The 22,041-nt window shown below is 46.4% G+C and overlaps 1 protein-coding gene across 8 annotated transcripts; it reads right to left on the bottom strand.

Annotated features, from left to right (window-relative positions):
• Window positions 1–573: 573 nt before the first annotated feature.
• On the bottom strand, window positions 574–19,909 carry PEX5 (peroxisomal biogenesis factor 5). Of its 8 annotated transcripts, none has more exons than XM_060658507.3 (16): window positions 19,752–19,909; window positions 18,950–19,182; window positions 18,565–18,600; window positions 18,170–18,302; window positions 17,824–17,955; window positions 11,733–11,838; window positions 10,434–10,524; window positions 9,925–10,035; window positions 9,586–9,678; window positions 9,125–9,220; window positions 4,330–4,473; window positions 4,060–4,130; window positions 3,454–3,666; window positions 2,701–2,866; window positions 2,215–2,372; window positions 574–2,038 (listed from the first exon to the last, which is right to left on the bottom strand). In XM_060658507.3, exons 2-16 carry the CDS (start codon window positions 19,094–19,096, stop codon window positions 1,837–1,839), a joined length of 1,899 nt encoding a protein of 632 aa, XP_060514490.3. In that variant the 5' UTR covers window positions 19,097–19,182; window positions 19,752–19,909; the 3' UTR covers window positions 574–1,836. The 8 variants fall into 8 exon arrangements, with proteins under 8 accessions (XP_060514490.3, XP_060514487.3, XP_060514489.3 ...); XM_060658504.3 differs by having other exon boundaries at window positions 9,125–9,244; window positions 19,752–19,907; XM_060658506.3 differs by lacking the exon at window positions 19,752–19,909 and adding an exon at window positions 19,266–19,588 and having other exon boundaries at window positions 9,125–9,244.
• Window positions 19,910–22,041: the final 2,132 nt, after the last annotated feature.

Genomic DNA, 22,041 nt, shown 5'->3' with positions numbered 1-22,041 from the left:
TTCACCGTCTGGATAATTTACTGAACGCATTTTCTTTTAGACATTTTTTCCCCAACACTACCATGGCCATGGACATTTATCTCCACATATAAATATGTTTATCTTTAAAAACTTTTCCCCACGGTTAGATACCCGTCTTTATATGGCCCTTGATACAGTTCCTAATAAAACCAGGGAGAGCCAGATGAAAACCTTTAGAAAGCGTTAAGCGTTGAAAAAACTACCAAAATCCTCCCATGTAATTCACAATGAAAACAACACCAATTATATCACACCCCGTGTTTCCCTTTATAGTATCATCATTAAGTATGAAAAATGCACGATTGTTAACCATCAGTCTCTCCTGCTGAACCGTAAGTTCCATGGACACAGGGACCTTGTACATTTTATTCATGGTACCAGGCATGTGTTAGGTGCTCAATATTACTGGATGGATGGATGGGCAATCAATATACTAGTGAGAGTTTGAAAGGCAAAGAGAGAAGAAAACTGTTGAATGCCAATCCTCCAAACACCAACCCACCTCCCACACCCCAACTTCTCCCCTGGCAGCAGAACTCACACCCATGTCAGTTCCACTTATTCTTCATACAAATTTTATTCATACAGTTTTATTTTTAAATCATTTACACATATTCATACAAAGAAAAATAAATTTCAGGATGGAACCTTGGGACCGTGGTAGTTTAAAAAAAATCTCTCTGATCATTAGCTACTGAAGACAAGGCAAGAGGCTTAGCAGTCATTTCTGGGGGTCAGTGGATCTCCCCACGCAGGGGGCAGCTGAGGACATTCCAAGCTGCTCCCTCACGTTCCCTCAATCTACACCTTGTGAAGGTAATATGCGGGAAGGGGATTTTTCAATGCTCTCCCCTAGAAACATTTAAAGAAGTTCAGCAAAAGGCTTACGGTAACACTGAACCGCCTCTCTGCTAGGAATCTGGCAAGACTGCAATCTCCGAGCCAACTTTCTAAAAGAGCTGGCTCAACTCCTACTCGCACGCCTTTCTAGGAGGGGGGCTTGCTGCCCTCACCACACCCCGCAGCCCACTTGCTCTGTCCTCCCACCAACGGCCCCAGAACAGAGCCCTTAATCTGATCCCATCTGGTCCCTTCTAGGTTCATTCCACAAACAAGCATCCTCCTACCCCACACACACACACTCTCTGTACAGTTGACCCCAGCCACTCCCGGGGACCCCTCAATGATGACGCCAGCCTTACTGCGTACGGCACCGCACCCAGGGCACCTGACTACAGTCGGGAGAGGTCCAGGCACAACCGAACTGTGGGCACCCCCATCAAAACTCAGCTCTGCTGAGCCAAAGCAACACTTAAATCCAACAGGCCGACTCCTAACACCCCATCCCAGGTACAGTCATCACAGAGGTGCACGGTAGAAGAACCCGCCACCCACAACTGCCCAAGAAGGCTGCACTATCACCAGTTCCCAGTAAAAGGGGGGGGAAAGGACGGACATTACAAATGTGGTAGACCCTATCAGAAATGGCAGCTGATGACAACAGTTACCCTAGATCTTTGGGTCCTACCCAAAAAAGCAGCACCAAGAAAGGGCATGATGAGCAGAGAGATCTGTAACTGGGGTGTACAGCCCCTGAATTACCAAGGGACTCAGAGTCGACACAGCTCATTTTCCTACAGTTACGTAGGAAGGACACAGACTACCCCCCACCCCCTACATTGAGGCAGCTCCTGAGAGGCCGTACCGCTTGTGGTCATCAGCCCACCCCCTTGGTAGGCCCATTTGGGGAGAGGGAGTCACATCCAGAGCAGGGACCCCTCCAAGCAGACACTCACAGGGCAGCCCATCCCACTGTCACTGGGGCAGGCCAAACATAGTTAGGAGCGTGGGCAGATCCCGGGCATCAGCTGCCCCATAGGCATCACTCTGGCCTAACATAGACAATGCCAAACGTAGGGTGCTCCAGATATTCTCTGACATGGCACCCCCTTCTCCCCGAGGGCCCCGGCTTTTCCTCTGCATGTTCAGGGCCTCCAAAAAGTGCTCCACAGCCTCCCTGTAGGGAAGAAAAGTGAGAGATGGTGAGCAGAACATCACTGGAAGGAGACAGGTCAGCCGGCCTGGGGAGAAGGCTGGGGCTAGTCAGTCAAATACAGGATCAAAGAATGAGGAGCCGGGGTCAAAGGCAGGGGGAAAGAATTTGCCCATTAATTACTCAAGAGCTGCTCTCACCGGTGAGCTCCAAGGTTGATGCAGCTGATGCCCAGGTTATAGCGGGACCGTATATAGCCAGGCTGTAGCTCAAGGGCCCGACGGTAGGCAGCTACTGCTTCTTCACTCTGGTTCCCGTTGGCCAGGGTGGCCCCTAGCTTATTCCACAGCAAATAGTCCTGGGATAGGAATGGAGAAGGGTTAGAAACAAGAGCCAGGCGCTCCAATTCTGCCCGTCCCTCCCCCTGGTTCACCATTCTGTTTAGCTAATACATGTTCCTTCTGTTCCTCTGTCCTCCACTGTTCCCCGTGTGCCACAGTGCAACCGCTCTCATCTCACGCAGACTCTCCGAAGTCCACATGACCCTGTACTCCCAGCCTCCTTTTCCCAATTCTCCCATGGCAACCAGTCTCCGGAACGAAATCTCCCATGACTCCGAAGTTCCCAACAAATGATTCTTCAGTAAGACACATTCATGTTCTATTTCTATTCCTCCCGAGGCTCACATTGGGGCGGACGCTGAGGGCAGCTGTGAAACAGTCCACTGCCTTGTCATACTCCCCGCTCAGGTTGAAGAGGACTCCCAAGCCACACTGCACATCAGGGTCAATGGATGTAGGGTCCAGGCGCACAGCAGCCAGGAAGAGCTCCTTCACTTCAAGAAATAGGGAGCTGGATAAGTAGGGGGGAAGAAAAAAAAAAAACAAAAACACAGACATAGGTGGATGGATGTGTCTATATTCCCACCCTCCCAAAATATTTCCTTAGTCACTCATACCCTGAAGATTCATCAGTCTATCAGTCATCCTCCGACCCCCAAACTCCACTTTAGAAACCTGTTTTTCTGTTTCATGCCGGCACTGCACCATGGAGTGCGGACCTCCTTCAAGTGGATCCTGGGTCTCCCATCCCACTCTTTTTTGTGTGTCATTTTTTTTTTTAATGTTTACTCATTTTTTGAGAGACAGACAGAGACAGAGCATGGAAAGGGGAGGGGCTGAGAGAGGAGACACGGAACCCGAAGCAGGCTCCAGGATCCAAACTGTCAGCACAGAGCCCGAAGTGGGGCTCGACCCACAAACTGAGAGATCGTGGCCTGAGCCGAAGTCGGACACTTCACCGACTGAGCCACCCAGGCACCGCCCGCATCCCACTCTCAAACCACTGAGTCTAAGTCCATCCCAGCTTCCCAAATCAAGATCCTCCCTCTCCTGGGACTCCGGTTACCATCTGTCCTCCCAAGAATCCCTCGCACTCACTCCGACAACAGGGATCCCAGGATGCGCTTGCTGGGGCCCTGTCCCGCCCCACCGGCCCCTTCTTCGCCGCGCACGACCAGATGGGCATAGGCCGGTGTGTAGCGCAGCCAGTCTCGCAGGGTTTCGCAGGCCTGTCGCTGCAAGGACTCGTTGGTGAAGCTCACAGCCAGCGCCATCAGTGCCGTCCGGTTATCTGGCTTTAGCTCCAGACACCTGTTTGGACAGAGGTGGGCAGAGCTGGCATCTGCAGGACACTGGAATACGGTCACGGAATGCAGAGTCATGACAGCCTCGCCTGCCAGCTCCCTCAGATTACGAGGCAAAGGAATCCTCCACACGTGAGTTACTAACAAAATTACAGACATGAGAAGGCGGGATGTTTTAGCAGCCAAGGAACCAGTAAGGGTCCCACATATACAATTAACGGCTCGTGAAGAAACGTAACCAGGTGTCTCCAATTCCCTCCAAACCTTAAGAGTTTCGCCACAAGAACACACTCTCGCTAGTGACCGGAAAGAAGACAAGGATCTGGGTCTGGGACGCTAGCGTTCTAAAGGCTATTTGGAGGGCCTCGGAAGCACCTCACCCCACCTTTCACGCACTCACCTCCGCAGGGCACTGATGGCTAACAGTTCTTGTTCATTCTCTGCCTGGGTGGTACCCAGATACTGCCAAGCCTAGAAAGAAGGTGCCAGATCCCATTACTCGTGTATTCACCTTGCCACCCTCCTTTCCTCTGGCTTCCCCCTCTCCACCCTTACCCCCCGACCTCAGGCCACCACCCAGGCCCGCATCCATCTGCACTGCTCTGTGGGGCTTCCCGCAAAACTGAAGGAAGCCGTGTCTCACGTGAAGGCAGACCAGTGAGTCACTCACTTCCATGTGCTTGGGATCCTGCTGCACAGCTGCCTCAAAAAGCAGCACCGCGTTTGGCAGGTCCCCCTCCTGAAGCCGCCGGAGCCCTTCCTCAAAAGGCTGGGGGTGGTCACGCAGGGGGTTCTCCTCCTCAAACTGGTACCCCTACAGGGAAAGGAAGCCAAGTGAAAACCTCTGGGACAGAGCCGTCGCAGGCAAAGCAGAAGAAATGGGAGATGACAACCCACACAGAGGTGGAGAAGTTGGAGGCCTCCAAAAAGTATCCGAATTAAATGCCAACAAATTTTCCAAATTATAAAGGGGATCGTCTAGGACTACAGTAAAATCATTCGGTATCGTGCTCATGCTGCTGTCTCCTGTTCACAATAACTGAAAAGCGAAGGTCTACAAACTGGGATCCATGCTGGGAGTAAGCTTATTTTAGGAAGTCTTTAAAGGCCTGTATTTCTACATCCTTGACTCTCACTACTGGACAGAACACATTTCTTACAAGATCCGCTTATAGGAATGAGATAAGCTCTCCTCAGCTATCCAAAGGGCATTTCTTGGGGCACCTGGGTGGCTCAGTCGGTTGGGCTTCTGACTTTGGCTCGGGTCACGATCTCGCATTTGTGGGTTCGGGCCCTGCATAGGGCTCTGTGCTGACAGCTCAGAGCCTGGAGCCTGTTTCAGATTCTGTGTCTCCCTCTCTCTCTTCTCCTCCCCCACTCACATTCTGTCTGTCTGTCTCTCTCTAAGAATAAACATTAAAATATTTAAAAAAACAAAGGGCATTTCTTGTTTTCCTGCAGCAATGTGATAACAGATAACGGAAATGCAATTTGGACTCAGAGGTCCTGCCACTCAAATCCCACTCTTGCCTAGCTCAGAGAATCACTGTGTGCACTGACTGGATAACATGTATTCAAGCACTTTGAAAACTTTAGTTGTTCCCTAATTTCATTCTTGAAAGTTACTAATATTAATCTGTATCTCATAGTAAATGAAACCTAGATCCCAAAATCCTGATGGCAAAAAATGCTTCAGAAAAACACCGTTCTCTTCTGGCTGAGGATTTCTCATTTCAGGGAAGGATTATGATGCTATGTGCAAAGCTTTGTCTATTGGTATTTCATGTTAGGCAAAGAGGTAATAAGGTAAAAGGGAAGTCTCTAGTAAGCCGCATGACTTGGGACAAGCAAATAAAATGTTCCTCTCTGGGGAGTAAATAGTTACCATCACAAAACAATATACCAGAATGAAAAGATGCAAAATACCAGGCAGAGCCCTTCTAAATGTAGCTAAGGACAAATAAGAATGAAACCGTCTACAATAAAGACGTGAGTGAGGCCCTTTTTCACTATTACTACAGAACTGCTAAAGAACTGGAAACACCTAAATTTTACCAGCCAAATTCTAAACCATCATAAGTCATCAGATGAAAATCACTTGTGACAGACAAAACTTAAATAATTACAGTGGAAGTCTAAGCAGCAAGATATATTACAGGAGATGGATTAGGAATAAATGTATTAAAAGTATATTCATGTTGAGAATAAGTAGTGCTCCTGGGATGTCTCTGTACAATATGAAAACTCTGAAGGTAGAAAATGACCTTCGACCAGGGATCAGCAAACCTTTCTCATCAGGGCCAGATAATAAGTAATTTGTCACTAGTCAACTCCACCTTTGGAGAGAGAAAGGAGCCACAAATATGTAAAACACATAGGCATGACTGTGTTCCAATAAAACTTTATTTATGGACACTGCAATTTGAATTGTATATAATTTGCACAGGTCACAAAATATTTCTTTTCATTTTTTTCAACTGTTTAAGAATGTTAAAACCACTATCAGCTCATAGGCCAGGCAAAAACAGTTAGCAGGCAAGATTTACCTGTGGGCCATAGTTTGCTAACCCCCATCCTAGACATAAATCCCTCCACAACCAACTTCAACTATCGTCTATCATCGATCTATGTTTTAAGCCACCCTATAGGAAACAGAGATCATTGTCATCTATAACAAAATTTCCTAATGAAATCAATTCCTGCCTCTCAGAACTACAGAGTTCTGAGATTATTAATTACAGAGTTCTGAGATTATTAATAATCAAGTGAGATTATTCACCTAAGTCTTATTATCAAAAAGCATAAAATACTATTCATAAAATAGGCATCATCCTCAAAAGACAATGTAACAAATCAATGCCATCAGGAGGTTCTCCAAATACACTCTTGTCCATGCTATCTGTCCTCCTTGCCATTTTATCAACTGCTGATCAAAGAGGAATTTTTCAAAATTAGAACATTTGCATAAATGGAAAAAAGAATATGCGGGAGGAAGCTTCAAACCAAAAGAATGCAGCATGAGCTTATGATCACTGTTGCAACCTAAAAAGTCTAAGCCGAGCCAATCAGGTCTGATCCACTGTCTGGTCTATTCCAAAATCTCACAGGATCATGCAGCAGAAATAGGATACTATTAAGAGTCTAGCCCATCAGAGAAACTTCTTTATGCTAAAGGGATACAATATGTGCTTGAGCTACAGATGTTGTCTTGAAAATTTAAGGACCATCCAGTAAAAAAATAGTATATTCAGAGACCCATGAATTTATATGACAATCAGGATCAGATCCACATTTAAAAACAAAAAATGCACTATTGACATATAATTCAATAATAGCATAGGGGCGCCTAGGTGGATCAGTCAGTTGAGTGTCCAACTCTTGATTTCAGCTCAGATTACGATCCCAGTGTTGTGGGATTGAGCCCTGCATCAGGCTCTGAACTGAGCATGGAGGCTGCTTGGGATTCTCTCTCTCTCCCTCTCTCTCTGCCCCTCACCCCCTCTTAAAAAAAAAAAAAAAAGCATTCAAGAAAATTTTATTCCACCTAGCATGTCATTAATATGAGAGCAAAAAATGCTAAGAAATGCTACTCATACAAAATCAATGATATATCTATATTTATTAAAAGCATGGAAATTTTCATCTAAAATATATAATTTGCCACTTGTAAGATGATGGAACTCTGCAACTTATCAAATTGCTTATACAAATTAATAAATGTATTATGTGCAGGTACTTCCTTCAGTTCTTTCTCCTCAAAATTCCACAGAAGAAACTCTTATTGTGGCAAAACATAGGGCAGGGTCCAAGAAGTAAGCTCTCTTCCCTATAAGAGGATAGCTCTTAAAAACTAAGACTGAAATAAACAGTAAACAAAATCCCATTTTTCCCAGTACTAAGTTTTTCATTGGCTTTCAAAAGCTAGCCTTTTCTTTTTTTCTTTTCCTATGTGAGAGAGCAAGAGTGCACGAGCAGGGGAGAGGGGCAGAGTGAGAGAAAGAAAAAGTCTTAAGCAGGCTCCACGTGGAGACCGACTCAGGACTCGATCCCACGACCCTGGGATGATGACTTCAACTGAAATCAAGAGCCAGACACTCAACCGACTGACCCACTCAGGCGCCCCAAATGCTAGCCTTTTTATAGTTATCTTGAACCTTACTCTTTCCTACCTTTGCATAGCTCCCCTATGTCAAGATCTACCTCAGACATCCTGCTTTACATCTCAGGCCCTGGTTCTAGCCCCAGAATCCTTTCCCAACCAGATCTGAGCTGAGAAGAGGTATTGCTACTCTCCTCCCCAGTTCCTGTTTCGTCTCTTCCAAAACCAAACAGTTCCCTCCCTTTCCCCTCATGCTTCAGCTCAGCAGTTCAATTCTTTTTTTAATTTATTATTTATTTTGAGAGAGAGAGAGAGAGAGAGAGAGAGAGAAAATCCCAAGCAGGTTCCATGCTGTCAGTGCAGAGCCCCAAGCAGGGCTTAAATTCACAAACCGTGAGATCATGACTTGAGCCAAAATCAAAAGTCGGACGCTTAACCGACTGAGCCACAGGTGCCCCCTCAGCAGTTCGGTTATTACCCACATCCCTAAATACCTCACAGTCCCAAAGCAGATTTTTTTCCACAGTGATACCTCTGAAACAGCATAAGCTTCTTGGTCTAAAGTATATGCTATATGCAAAACTAGATCAATTTTCACCAATGACTGCTGGAATATTTTCCTAACATTTAAGTTATTTAATATAATTCTTTGAAAACACCTAAATTGGCACAGGTGGTCAGTACCTACAGGAACAGATCCAAATTTAAAATGAATCTGTGAGTTAAAAAAAGTAAACAGAGGGGCGCCTGGGTGGCTTAGTCGGTTAAGCATCTGACTTTGGCTCAGGTCATGATCTCGCGGTTTGTGGGTTCGAGCCCCGCATCGGGCTCTGTGCTGACAGCTCGGAGCCTGAATCCTGATTCAAATTCTGTGTCTCCCTCTCTCTGTGCCCCTGCTCCCCCCCTCCCCCCCCCGGCACTCACGCTCTGTCTCTCTCTCTCAAAAATAAACATAAAAAAAAAAAAAAAAGGAAATAGATATGAAGGTGGGAAGACAGATAATCTACCAATTACCACTCTCTACCAAAGGGGTACCTATCTCCTTAAAAATGTTCTCAATCAACCTCCAAAGCAGAGCTCTTTCATCTAGGTTCTGAATGCATCATGGGCAAATCTCTATCATAGGTACTATGTCACTGTATTACCATTATTTGACAAGGATGGTCTATTATTATTAATCTTTATACCCTAAGAATAAAGCATACCTTCAAACACTGGAGAGGAGCGGGGCAAGGGAATGATTTAGACCTCTCTTCGTGGAAAGGGGTTCAAGGAAGTAATTACTTGAAAGTAGGTACCCTCCAAATTCAAGATTAAAGGAGGCACAAAACAAGGAAACCCTGCAATCTGAAAACCGAGTTCTTACCTTATCATAGGAAGCAGACGTGAGATCATCATAGTCAGAGAGCCAGGGATGAGCCTCTGCGTCCCGTTTCGCCATCTCCTCCAACTCTGCCTGCAACTTGTCCCAGAAATCGACATCGGACTGTAAGGAAGGGAAGGCAGATAGAAAAAGGAGATCCATCATGACCACCCCACCTGACGCTCAGCGCCGCTAGGATAGATTCCGTAAGGCAGTAGTTCTTAAATGTCAACGCATTTAAGATCTCCTGAAGAGCTTTTTTTAGTGAAGATTCCTAGATCCTACGCTCAGATCCTGATTCTGCAGTGTGAGCTGATGCCCTACCCCAAGCATTCTGACACAGAGGGCCCAGGAACACTAGGACATACAACATTCGTGGTATGTTTCTTTGCTGTTAAAACACCCACTCTCTCCAAAGGAGTATTTTCTCTTGAGGTGGCTGCTCCTGTGCTACCTGCTCTCACCTCTATAGCTGACTTGGCTCGTTCAAACTCCATATCGAGGGCAGCTGTGTTTACTGGTCTTGTGAACTGGTCAACCCAGGCATCTGATGTACCCTGTGACAAAGAAGGATGGTCAGACCGCCACCAACTTTCTACTGACTAAATACCCACTAAACACCAGCAACCTGCACACTTCTGAGAACATTCTCAGGATCTCTTTCCCACCCACTCAGGACCTCGATGCTACCAAGACAAGCTGGCAATAAAATCCCTTCCCCGTCTAGGACCACTGAACACTGAACCCAAGGCCTGGGGCACCAGCCGGCTCTCAAGTGGGACTGGGAAGTGACAATGTCCTACCTGCTGCTGTATAAACTCTGCTGCCCACTGTTCTGCCTGAGCTCGGCCCGACCCTGCACCGGACTCCAGGGACACCTGCCCCTCGCCAATCTGCCGCACGAATTTCAGGAACTGGGGCACAGAGACACACATAGGCCACTTGGGAGAGGACTTCCAGGTGTGCACTCTCAACCATGCCCAAGAGAAGCCTGCACTCACCCTCCCCCTGACCATCTCTAGCTGTAGGCAAGATTTGCTAAAAGACCCTGAAAAATGTAGAGAACAAAAACAAAGGAATTTCTGGCTTTAAAGATTTGAGAAGACACAGAAAAGCAAAAGGGTGAGTATGCAAGGAAGTGAGGAAAAGAATGCTGAAAGTAAGAGGCAGGATGCGAAGTCTCTATTCTCAAGACAGGAAGGAATGGACCCGGGATCTTATTTCCTTCTCTTTAAACTGGGGTATGAAAAGCTAGACTCTTGGCTTTGAAGGCCAGCTCTGCTGGGCAAAATAGCAGTGGGATGTGGCTCACCTCAGAGTTAGCCAACTTGGGGTCATCCACCTTGGCCACAAAATCACTGGCTGTGTGCTGCAGATCCTCCTCAGGATGATATTCATCATACCTGGAACAGGTAAGGGCAAACGGGTCCCACACACTCGTCTGCCACCACCTTCCCCATGCTATTCCCCACCCCCCAGCCCCTGGCATCACAGTTCTTATCAAGGAAAAGACACACATTCTTGTTGAGGTCCTACAATTCCAATTTACATTAAAAAAGGACACTTGGCGGGGTTGGAGGTGGGGGGGGGTGGTGCCTGGGTGGCTCAGTCCGTTAAGCATCCAACTCTTGGTTTCAGTTCAGGTCATAATCTCACAGTTCGTGGGTTCGAGCCCTGCTTCAGGTTCTGTGTTGACAGTATGGAGCCTGCTTGGGATTCTCTGTCTCCCTCTCTCTCTGCCCCTCCCCCACTCACACTGTCTCTGTCTCTCTCAAAATAAATAAATAAGCAAAAAAATTTTATAAAGAAAAAAAAAAAAGACACGGGCAGAAGTGGCAAAGAACTAGCTACATTCTCTTACTTCTCCCATTCACAAACACACCTTTGCAGAGAGAAGGAATATAGTAGCAGCCTCCAAATTAAAGAGGCAATAGGGTACGTAAGGTAAAGTTACAAACTTCTGGTTATGACACTTAGGATTCTTGACTCACTCACACTTTGAGTAGGGGTAATAATACAAGTGAGAACCTTAACACTGAAAATGAGGGGAGGTGCTTAGGTGGCTCAGTCAGTTAAGTGTCCGGCTTCAGCTCATGTCATGATCTCATGGTTCCTGAGTTCAAGCTCCACATGGGGCTCTGCACTGATGGTGCAGAGCCTGCCTGGGATTCTCTCCCTCTCCCCTTCTCCGCCCCTCTCTCAAAATAAATAAACTTTAAAAAAAGGGCAGGGGGGCTCCTGGGTGACTCAGTCAGTTAAGCATCCAACTTCAGCTCAGGTTGTGATCCCACAGTCTGTGAGTTTGAGGCCCGCATCAGGATCTCTACTGGCAGCACAGAGCTCACTTCAGATCCTCTGTGCCCCCCGTCTCTCTTCCCCTCCCCCTCTGGCATGCTCTCTGTCTCTCTCAAAATAAATAAGAAAAGAAAAGAAAAGAAAAGAAAAGAAAAGAAAAGAAAAGAAAAGAAAAGAAAAAAAAAGAAAAGAAAAAAGAAAATGAGGGGACTGCAAATCAGTTTGAGAATGCAGATGTAGGAGGTGAGGGAGGCTGAGAAAACTACCCAATGCTCCTTTCACAGGGATCCATCCAGAAAGAAGTAGCTGGACTCACCAGCGATCACTGGCAGCTGTTCCCTCAGGCTCTCCCAGCCACAACTTCTCCTCGGACTGTTCCAGATATTCCTCAGCCCAGCGGGCTGGGGACACAGACAAAGGATCTGCAAGGAACGGAGTTGGAGAAATCACACTGGGCTCAGTGAGGGTCAGGGAAAAGGAGAGTACCACGCATATTCAACTGACCCTCTTAACCAAGCCAAAGCAGATAAGACCCTACTGAATTCCTCAGAAAGTCCTGCTCAAAAGAAAACACTACTAAACTCTCAATATCCAACCCACTCCCAAGGGGCCTGGGGCCAAAGTTTACTGGATTGGAAACAGGAAAACAAATGAGGAGACTCAGAAAAGGAGTCCAAACCCTTTTGCTTGAAGTGCCAGAGGCCTCAGTAAGAAATAGCAGGCACTTGGGGCCTCCACCTTCCTCAAAGGCACTACAAGAAACTGGTAAGGAGCTAAAGGAGAGCGGAAGACCTCTGGTCTGGTCTCCATCGACAGAGCTCACGCTTTCCCAATATAACAAGCCTCCTATTTCATTGTAATAAAGCTACCAGGAGAACCTGAGAAGCAGAATGCTGGGCTAGAATTAAAAAATACCTAGGGCCACTCTTCCCACTGGATGTTGGTTTCATTTTTTTAGTTGAGATGCAACATGCAAACATGAATGTACACAAAGTGTACCAAGCGTAAGCATACTGCTTCATTAACTCCACACGTGAATACATGCAAATCACCACCAGCCACATCAAGACACAGAACGTTTCAGACCTCTCACAGGCTCCGTCAGGCCCTCCCTCCCCCAAGAAGAAACATTATTCTGACTTGTCACTTTTGATTCGTTTGTTTGTTTTTTGGTTTGTTTATTTTGAGAAAGAGTGAGAGAGCAGCAGGGAAGGGGCAGAGAGAGGGAGAGAGAGAATCCCATGCGAGGGATTCAATGCAGGGCTCGAACCCATGATCCATGAGATCATAATGATCTGAGCCTAAATCAAGAGTCAGATGCTTAGCAGACTGAGTCACCCTGATGCCCCTCACTTTTGATTCATTTTAGGGCTATGTTTTTTAAGTGTAATTCTAGGAACTGTCCTAAAAGCTCTAGTGACAAAGGGCACTGCCACAACATCATAGTAAAGATTAGCAAGGTAACAGATTGAACGAGGGCACTGAACTCTTTCTCAACCTCCAGGACTTTGTCCTTTACTATTTTGGGGCCAGGGGGAAAATGAAAAAAAACAAAACAAAACAAAAAGCACTAAGACATTATTCAAAGGGGCCCTAAAGAGGGGTACCTGGGTGGCTCAGTCAGTTGAATGTCCGACAGCAGCTCAGGTCGTGATCTCATAGTTCATGAGTTCAAGCCCTGCATCGGGCTCTCTGCTGTCAGCCTATCTGCATAGAGCCGGCTTCAGAAGCTCTGTCCCTCTCTCTCTGCCCCTCCCCCGCTTGCACTCTCTCAAAAATAAATATTTAAAACAACAACAACAACAAAGGGGCCCTAAAGAATGAGTCAACACAGACAAGGCACCAGCCAGCAGTGTGCTTTCCTTCTGCCCTGCATCCACACTTCTCCACATCAGTACTGAAATGGTCATCCTATCTTTGTCCCCAGTTTGGAGATGTGTCATTGCTTTCAACACAGAAGGCAGATGTATCCCTTTGGTATTAAATGTCTACTCCATTTAACTGAGACTTTGCCTGAACAATTTCAACAAAGTAAGCTCAACATGTGGGAAAGTAATGTCAAAATCTGGAGGAGAAAAAAAAAGGGGGATACAGACTCTCAAAATACACATAACTATAAATATCACTAATATAATAAATTAAGATATGGTTGACATTTTTTTTTTTGTCCTTAATTTCAAAGACTCTCAACATTTTTATCCAGATTCCCTCACTAGTTATTTTGGGCAATAGACTGCTGGCCCAAAAGTGGAGACCTAAGAAGGAGACACATAATACTAAAGTAGACTTTACAGTGCCTTCTGATCCCTTCGTCCCATTCTGTTGAAAATTAACCACCGCTCCTCTTACTCTCCAGCCACTCCTTACTCTCAACTAGAGTGTTTTCCAGAAGCATACTCTGGCCACAAATGCTCCTCAAATTAGAGAGAATGCTATTTTCTGTGAAATGCTCCTTTCAAGGACAAGAAGCAACGGAAAAAATATAAAGCATCTGGACTTTAAGAGACATGAGACAGATTAGAAAAAAAATCGCAGGATGAGAAAAGTCATCCTCAAATAGCTGTAATTTGGTATTTGGCCATATTTAGCCATCAGACTCAGAATTTTCTGGCATTGTGAACCTGCTCCAACAGAGTCAAAGTGAAAGAACCAGAAGAATTCTGTTTGGCCCTCACACTGTTTTTTGAGAAATTCTTACAGAAAATCAGACCTATTTGGATACTCGAGATGGGAGCAATTAAGGCCTGCAGAGGAGAAGGGACTGTCCTAGCTTACGTAAATCAGTAGAGTCAGAACCCACAACCTTGACACCAAATATCCAATTCAGAATGTTCACCTTACTTACTTTCTCGTTGTGTGTTCCTTCCACCTAGGCGCATCCAGCCCAAGCTCAAAAGTCAAAAATTCAGAACTTCCCACCCTCATCCATAAACATTCCTGAGTTTGCTAAATAGCCCAGTGGTAAAGAATGTAGGTTCTACTTTGTCCATAAAAGCCCAGAAAGACTGAGTTCTTACTCTGGTTCTATAATTATGATTCTCTATTTTATTGGATAAATTATTAAATCTTTCAGTGCCTCAGTTTTATCACCTGTTAAATAAATTTTTATGTTTCTCCCTAAAAAAAAAAAAAAAAAAAAAAAAAAAGAATGTAGGTTCTAGAGTCAGCCTCCAGGCACTCAAATCCCAACACCACCTCTTATTCACTGTGCAAGTTACTTAACCCTTAAGTTTCTATTTCCTTATCTATAAACAGATATAAATAGATCTATGAATAGAGATAAGAACAGCTACCTCATAGGATGGTTGTAAAGACCAAAGGAGATAAGGCATGCGTGAGGCACAGGGTAACAAATGTTCTCTATTATTAACATCACTGTCTGCTCACAGGGAGCAAACCCATAGGGAAAGCAGAAAACATCACGATGAGATCGTTACTCCTTTTATTCCACAGTCTGTTCCTCTGCCACAGGGGGAGATCTGTTGCCACTCATCGTCTGCCACTGCTGCTTGCCTACAGCGCAGGTCTCTCTCTCGTGATTACCATAGGAACCTCACACACCAGGTTAGCTGAGGCTGCCTGAATTCAAAACCCCTTAAAGACGTATTTCATCCCTGCAGCCAAGTCATAAGATGGGGAATTATTTGGCCCAGGAGATTTAGGGGTAGGGGTCGGGGGGGTGGATTCCATCAAGAAATATGGCAGACTGAAAAATGAGCTTCATGTGGCAAATGGAATAATTCTGTAACTCGACTGTGATGGCAGTTACAAATCTACACAAGTGATAAAACCGCATAAAACCATAAACACACACACACACAAAGGCATGTCAAACCAGTGAGATTTAATACACTCTGTGGATTGTACCAATGGCAGTTTCCCGATTTTGATATTGGACATAACAAACGGTCATGCAAAATATTACCACCAGGGAAAACAGAATGAAAGATACACAGAACCTTCTTCTACCTTTTTTGCAACTTCCAGTGAAACTATCAATTATTTTCAAATAGAACAAGACAAGACAATAAATGCACATCTAGGTTCTTTGTAAACTTGAGTCTGGAATCTTAACAAGAGGGGTTTGAAAATAATAAGGATTTAGGGGCGCCTGGGTGGCGCAGTCGGTTGGGCGTCCGACTTCAGCCAGGTCACGATCTCGCACTCCGTGAGTTCGAGCCCCGCGTCAGGCTCTGGGCTGATGGCTCAGAGCCTGGAGCCTGTTTCCGATTCTGTGTCTCCCTCTCTCTCTGCCCCTCCCCCGTTCATGCTCTGTCTCTCTCTGTCCCAAAAATAAATAAATGTTGAAAAAAAAAAAAAAAAAAAAAAAAAGAAAATAATAAGGATTTAAAGCATATAACCTTTCATCTTGAAGTCAACTTATCCATAAAGTAATAGGTAACCTATATCATCAATATAATAATATCAGCCACAAATGTTATGAGAATAATAAAAAGTGAATGACCAGAGAATTAATTTCCTTTAGCTTTCTCCCAGATCTCAATTCATTTGTTCAATAAATACTGAAGGTCCACTACGTACAAAGCAATAACTAATGCAATTGCACATTTTTATGAAGGCAGGCCCCAAACAGTTCAACTTCCCTTTCCGGCTCTCCCTATCCCTGCCTCCATGAAGCAGGCACAGTCCCAAGAGAACAGACAAAACAGAAGAGATCTCCCAAAGAGAACTTAATGAGACAAGTCCAACGTGTTTTTCTAAAGGTAATTATAATAGAAATCTCATCAATCTCAATGCTTGCGGTAGCAATAATATTTTTTTCTGAGTTATCAAAAATGACACCCACGCATTACAACAGAAGTCTCTCTACAATAAGACACAGCATTTAAGCCTACAGTTTGTATGAAAAACAGTGTTGGTCTGGGGGAGTGTCTTTGTTACAGCTCAGAGTTTCACTTGAGGAAATTCCACAAAGAAGATTCTCAATGATAGTGTAATGGCTCTAAGTATGGAGCCTGGAGTCAGAAAGATAGGAGTCTGAATGTCATCTCTGTTACTGAATAACTTTGGATAAAGTATTTAACCTTTTGAAATCTCAGTGTCTTTATCTACACAATAGGGAAGGAATACCTACCTTGTAAGTATAACTGTGAAGACCAAATGACTTTAAGATTATAAAGTGCAAAGCATGATTCAAGAAACAAAGAATATCTGCTGTTCTACCTTAAACTCCAACTTCAGCGTTGGAGGAAAGGGAGTCATGTTAAAAGAGGCCAACAGCTTTTAACTGTTAGATTTGGGGTTTTTTTCCTAAATACAGAAAGCCCTACTTTTAGAAGAATAAAAACGATGGAGGGAGAAAACAATTAGGTCCCTTTAGTGACCTCAGGAATATTTAAAAACGATGACAATGTGAATGCCCTGAGAGTCTATAATCTCTGTAACTTTGTCCATTTGTATGTCTTGTTATTCTTAATTTGTTAAATTGGAAAAGGCTAACAAGTACTTCCCTTTGACAGCAAAGAAGAAGAGGAAAGCTGAAGAGAATGCCCTTCCCCCATGCCCCTATTCAGACAGGCCTGGGGGAAAGGAATCAATCCCGAGGGACGTAATGAGCATGGACCCTCTCAAAGAGCAAGAAATAGGCTGGGACCCTGAAGAGCTTAGGGTGCAGGCCCACCAGTAGAGCACCATGGTTAAGCCCACAGGGTCTGGAATCATTCAAACCCAGAGTCAAATCCCAACTCCACCACCTACAAAACTGAATCACCTTTGGCAAGTCCCTTAATCCCAAAGCCTCTGTTTTCTTATGTATATGCTAGGAATAAAAACAGTAGCTATCTCGAGAGTTCTCATGGGTTTTAAATAGACAATGCATTCAGAGCACTTAATACAAAATCCAGAACATGATAAATAAATATTAGCTATTAATTTTTATTATCATCATCAGGATATGGTCTTTGCCCTCTAAGACCCTGTACTTCAAGCCCTTGAACTCCCCAATCCCACTTTCCAAGGCCTCAACTCTTTTCAAGATGACTTAATGCCAGAATCCCACAGGCTGTGCTGAATATTTCTTCCTGGGCAATACTGCCATTCATCCAATCTGTGGATCCTCACCACCAAATTACAGTAATAAAGTTCCAGATAAGAAAGAAGTACCTAACCCCTCGTGTTCTCTCTCCCTGTCCTCTCTCCCATTCTCTTTAAATAGAGAGAGATACAGAGATGCAGAGATATAATCTCCAAAATCTCTTATCCAGTTCAAACCCAGTCCCCTGCTTCATATAAGTTTCAACAATTCCCTATTATCACCTGAGGGAAATCAGGTTCAGTGCCCTAGAGAAATGAGTCAAGAATCCAGAAAAATCATAGAAGCTAAAATTGCTCTATATCCTAAGATGAACTGGTGAACCAAAGAGAACTTTGCCCCATGCAAGCCTCACCTGTGACTTCAGAGATGAATTCTTGGGACCAGTCAGTCTCATTATAATCCTGAGTTACATCCACAGCATCTCCAGCTGCAAGAAACTCCTGGGCCCAGTTCTCAGACAAGGCCAAGTCTGCCACACCAGGAGCTTAAAAGAAAGAGAGAGAACTAAGAAAAAAAAAAGAAATACGTATCATTCTATCATGCCTAAGGAGCCCTCAGTGCACATGAAAACACTCTGTCCCATTTGTCTCCTTCTGCATCTCAATTCCCCAATGCCAGCAGCATCCAAATATGGAACCCCCTTGGCCCTCTCTGCACGGAAAATGGTGAACTCCCCTCCCACCAGACTCTGGACCCACCTCTCTGGGGTGCCTGGCGGAAGTTTGACTGTTCAATCTCTTGCATCTCTGCCAGGAGATCATCCATCTTGAAAGTCTGAGGGGCGCGGGATACAAGTGGTGCATTCTGGTCCTGGAGAAATTCGGCCACCAACTGCCAGGAGAGACGTGATGAAATGAACTCAGCAGGAGATAACGCCCCATGAATGGGGGATGCTAAATACAAGGAAAGGGAAGCAAAGAAACTATAGATTTGCAAACACTCAAAAGAATACATTTTTAAAAGCAAGCAGGTGGAATAAGGCAAATCTCATTTGGTCAGGAAGGTCCACAGGTTGAAATATGGGTGAGCCAAGCTTAAAGTGAAAACGCAACGGGCAAAAGAAAAATGCAACGCAAGAGACTGGTATGTTTACCTCATCTTCCGAGGCTACTCCCAAAGGCTTAGAGACCTAAGACAGAAGAAAAGAAAGGGGGGGGGGGGGGGGGGGGCAATATGGTACAGTGGTGAAGACCACACACAACTCAGTTAAACAGGGGTTAAAATTCCAGCTCCGGCATGTATAAATGACCTTGAGCAAGTCACAAAACTTCTCTGAGCCTCAGTTTCTTCATCTATAAAACGACCGCCTTCATCCGTCTGAAGATGCACAATGCTTAGCGCGGTGTTAAGTAAACACTCATTAAGTGATAACTATCATTTGCAACACATCAGAAAGAGCAGTTATCCCCCAGTGTTCCTTTGCCCCCCCCCCCCCCATCCCAGGCCACCGCTTGTGTTTCTACATCAAAAATACTCACCGCCTCAGAGGCGGGGGCTCCTGGGGGCCAAGGGCCAGGCCTCAACCCCTCCTGCCGAAGGGCCTTGTCCTGGGTGAAGTGCCCGGCCAGCTTCATGAGTGGGTTGGCACCCCCGCATTCGGCCTCCACCAGCTCCCGCATTGCCATGGTGACCGCCAGCTCACTGACGGGCAAGGGTTTGGAACTGAGGTCCGGCAGCCAGATCCTTCCCCAGCCCACAGCTCAGCATGTATCTGGGGGAAGCAGGCAGACGTCCGTCCCAGCTGGTTAGCCCCTGGCCACGCTCCACCCCTGTGCCTTTTGCTACAGCCCCCACCTCTGCCAGGAGGTCCGAGAGGGGGCCGGTGCCCTCCTGCCGCCCCCCCTCAAAGGCCTCCGCTTTCAGTCTGGGCCTCTCCGGCCGCCTCCACGACTGCGGGGTCGGGCAGCGGGACCGGCCGGCAGCCACCCCCTACAGAAGGGCCTGGACCCCATGGGTCTGAGGGGGACAATTCCGCGATCGGGCTGTACCGGAGCACTGGCCGGGCAACGGAGAGTGGGAACGCCGCCGAGCGTAAGCCGGGTCCCCCACACCCGCAGTCGTCAGGCGAGCTCCGAGGGGAGCCATTCCTTCCCCCGTAAGTCACCTGAGCCCCTCCCCCTCATTCGGTCGGTCCCGGCCCACCCCTGCCGCCCCCTGCCCACCCCTTTCCCCCGCCCCAGTCGCAGCTCCGGCCCCGCCCCCTGGCACCCGCGAGGATCTGGCCAGGGCCGAGGAAGACCGGGAACGTGTCCTCGCACCCCCTCGGGGCCCGGCGCTCACCGTCGCGCGCCGCGCCGCGCCGCGCCGCACGACCCGCCAGGGCACCTGGTGCGGGCAGAAGGGGGAGGGGAGGGGAGGGAAGGGAATGGGGAACCAGGGGCGGGGCTCGAGCTTAAAGGGGCCGTGGCGGTCGCACAGCAGCCGCGGCCCGGCGAAAGCTGTTTGAAGGGGCGGGGCCTTAAGACTGCGACGCAGCGTGACGGGAGGGGCCGTGAATCTTAAAGGGGAAGAACGCCTTAAAGGGGAAGTCTCAGAGTGGAGACGCAGAACGTTCAAAAAGATCACCGGCGCTAGGACTTGTTTGATGGAAAGCTCAAAGAAGAGTGGAGCCAAGAGGGGCTTCCTGAACTTTGGGGGAAAGCCAAGGGCGCATAATCCTGGACCCAGCTCCTCCTGACCCATCCTTGACGGCACATTGTGACCCAAGGGGATTCCCTGCCCTTTCTGGGCCTCAGTTTCCCCTTCTAAAAAGGGGCTGACTAGTCTTTTGGTAAGAGAAAGTCCCTAACGCGGGAGTCGCGAGGGTCAAATCCGAGGCCTCCCTCAGCCTTCTAGGGATGCCCACTTCCAAATTGCCCCTACTGGGACATCGTCACAGTCTCCTTGGAGACAGAGGCCTGCCCCCTCCCCCCAATCCCTCTGCCACCTCTGCGTAATGGGGAAAATAGCACTGGATGATGACAATTCCGGAGACTAAAATTGGGTCCAACGCATCCTGAGTCCTAAGCTGGTAACATACAACAAAGGTGCACAGTGAATCACTCCTCTCCCTTCCTTCTTCCCTCACCACCGTCAAGGTCACCATGGTGGCCACATTCCCCACTGCTCCAGACTGAAAGGATAGACATGATGCAACAAATGATTTTTAATCACAGAATAAGCCTCAGGCTCACCATCTGCCACAGAATTGGGTCTGGTGTCAAACTTCAAGTTCACTGGGAAATAAACCCTAATATCTCACCTGGCTCCAAGACCAAGAGAGTCCCGGTGCCATAAAGAAGGGCAGAAAGTGCTCAGAGCTGCTGGTAATTGAGCAAGGATGAGTTAGTACCAAAACACGGAAGCACCATCCCAGTCCGGGGTGCAGGAGAGGAGGCAGGTATACAGCAGGTGGCGCTCTGGACCAAGCTTGTTTCCTGGTGTCCCACAGATTTCAAAGGCCGAGGCACAAGGGGACCAAAGGGGCTTGGCTCGGTAAACTCATCCCTGGGAAAGTAAAGAGGCTGTTATGACACCTCAGGGGAATGGAGTGGCAGGGCAGACCTGAAGATTGTGCAAAATTTCTCCTTTTCCTTACTTTTTCACCATCTTCCAGACCCCCCCCCCCCCGCCCTTTTCCCTGGAGAACACATATCCCCGCCCTTGCCTGTTCACTGTTCCCAGGCTGCCCTCTCGAGAGAAAGAGAGAGAGGGAGGGAGAGCGAGAGACAAGAGCAAGCGACAGAGAGAGGAGAGGGGAAAATGCCTAGTAGCTAATAAACTAAACCATGCCAAGGAGGAAGGGGTGCTCTCTGTAAAGTGTAAAGGAACCCTGGAGAGGGCAATGTTTAACAGAAAGCATATGATATGGTAGAATTTTAGAAAATCAAGGCAACCGGAAAAGACTTCCAAGTACCATTCAAACCGTAGCACACACATAACCACCTACTCTGCTAGGAGTTTAGTAACCGATTAGCAATAATTCATTATGTGCCCACCTGCTAGGAGAATGATAATAATGATAGGAACTGATGTTTATTTAATGCTTACTAAAACCCAGGCATTGCACTAAACACTTCATGGGTATTAGTGCTTTTAATCTTCATAATACCCTCTATGAAATAAGAATCACCAACCAACCCCACTTTACAGATAACACTTACCCAAAATCACACAGCTAGGAAGTCAAAATTCAATCCAGATACAACTCCAAATACCTACCCATTATGCAACACTGCCTCCCAGTCTTAGAGAAGCCTTGTTGATAAGCCCTGGAGAACTTTGTCTCCCAGTCCATAGAATTCTGCACAGAACCTGGCCCACAAGTTCAAGGGGGACTCTGGTGCTAAGAAAAGACTAATAAAGCTAGTTAGGTGTTCAACATTCAATTTATTGATGTTTTAGATTTAAAATCCCAGGTTCAACTTTAAATTATTATTCTATTCATAAAAGTAATACTTTTTTTAAAGAGACTTATTTTCTATTTTTTTTATTTTAGAGAGAGAGTGTGTGAGCGGGGGAGAAGGGTAGAGGGAGAGAGAAAGAGAGAGAGGGAGAGAGAGACAGAGAGAGGGAGAGGGAGAGAGAGATT

This window comes from Panthera onca, chromosome B4, assembly GCF_046562875.1.
Source record: "Panthera onca isolate mPanOnc1 chromosome B4, mPanOnc1 haplotype 2, whole genome shotgun sequence".
NCBI lineage: Eukaryota > Metazoa > Chordata > Mammalia > Carnivora > Felidae > Panthera > Panthera onca.
The sequence above is the reverse complement of the archived record's forward strand: the minus strand, read 5'-3'. Positions and strand labels throughout refer to the sequence as shown.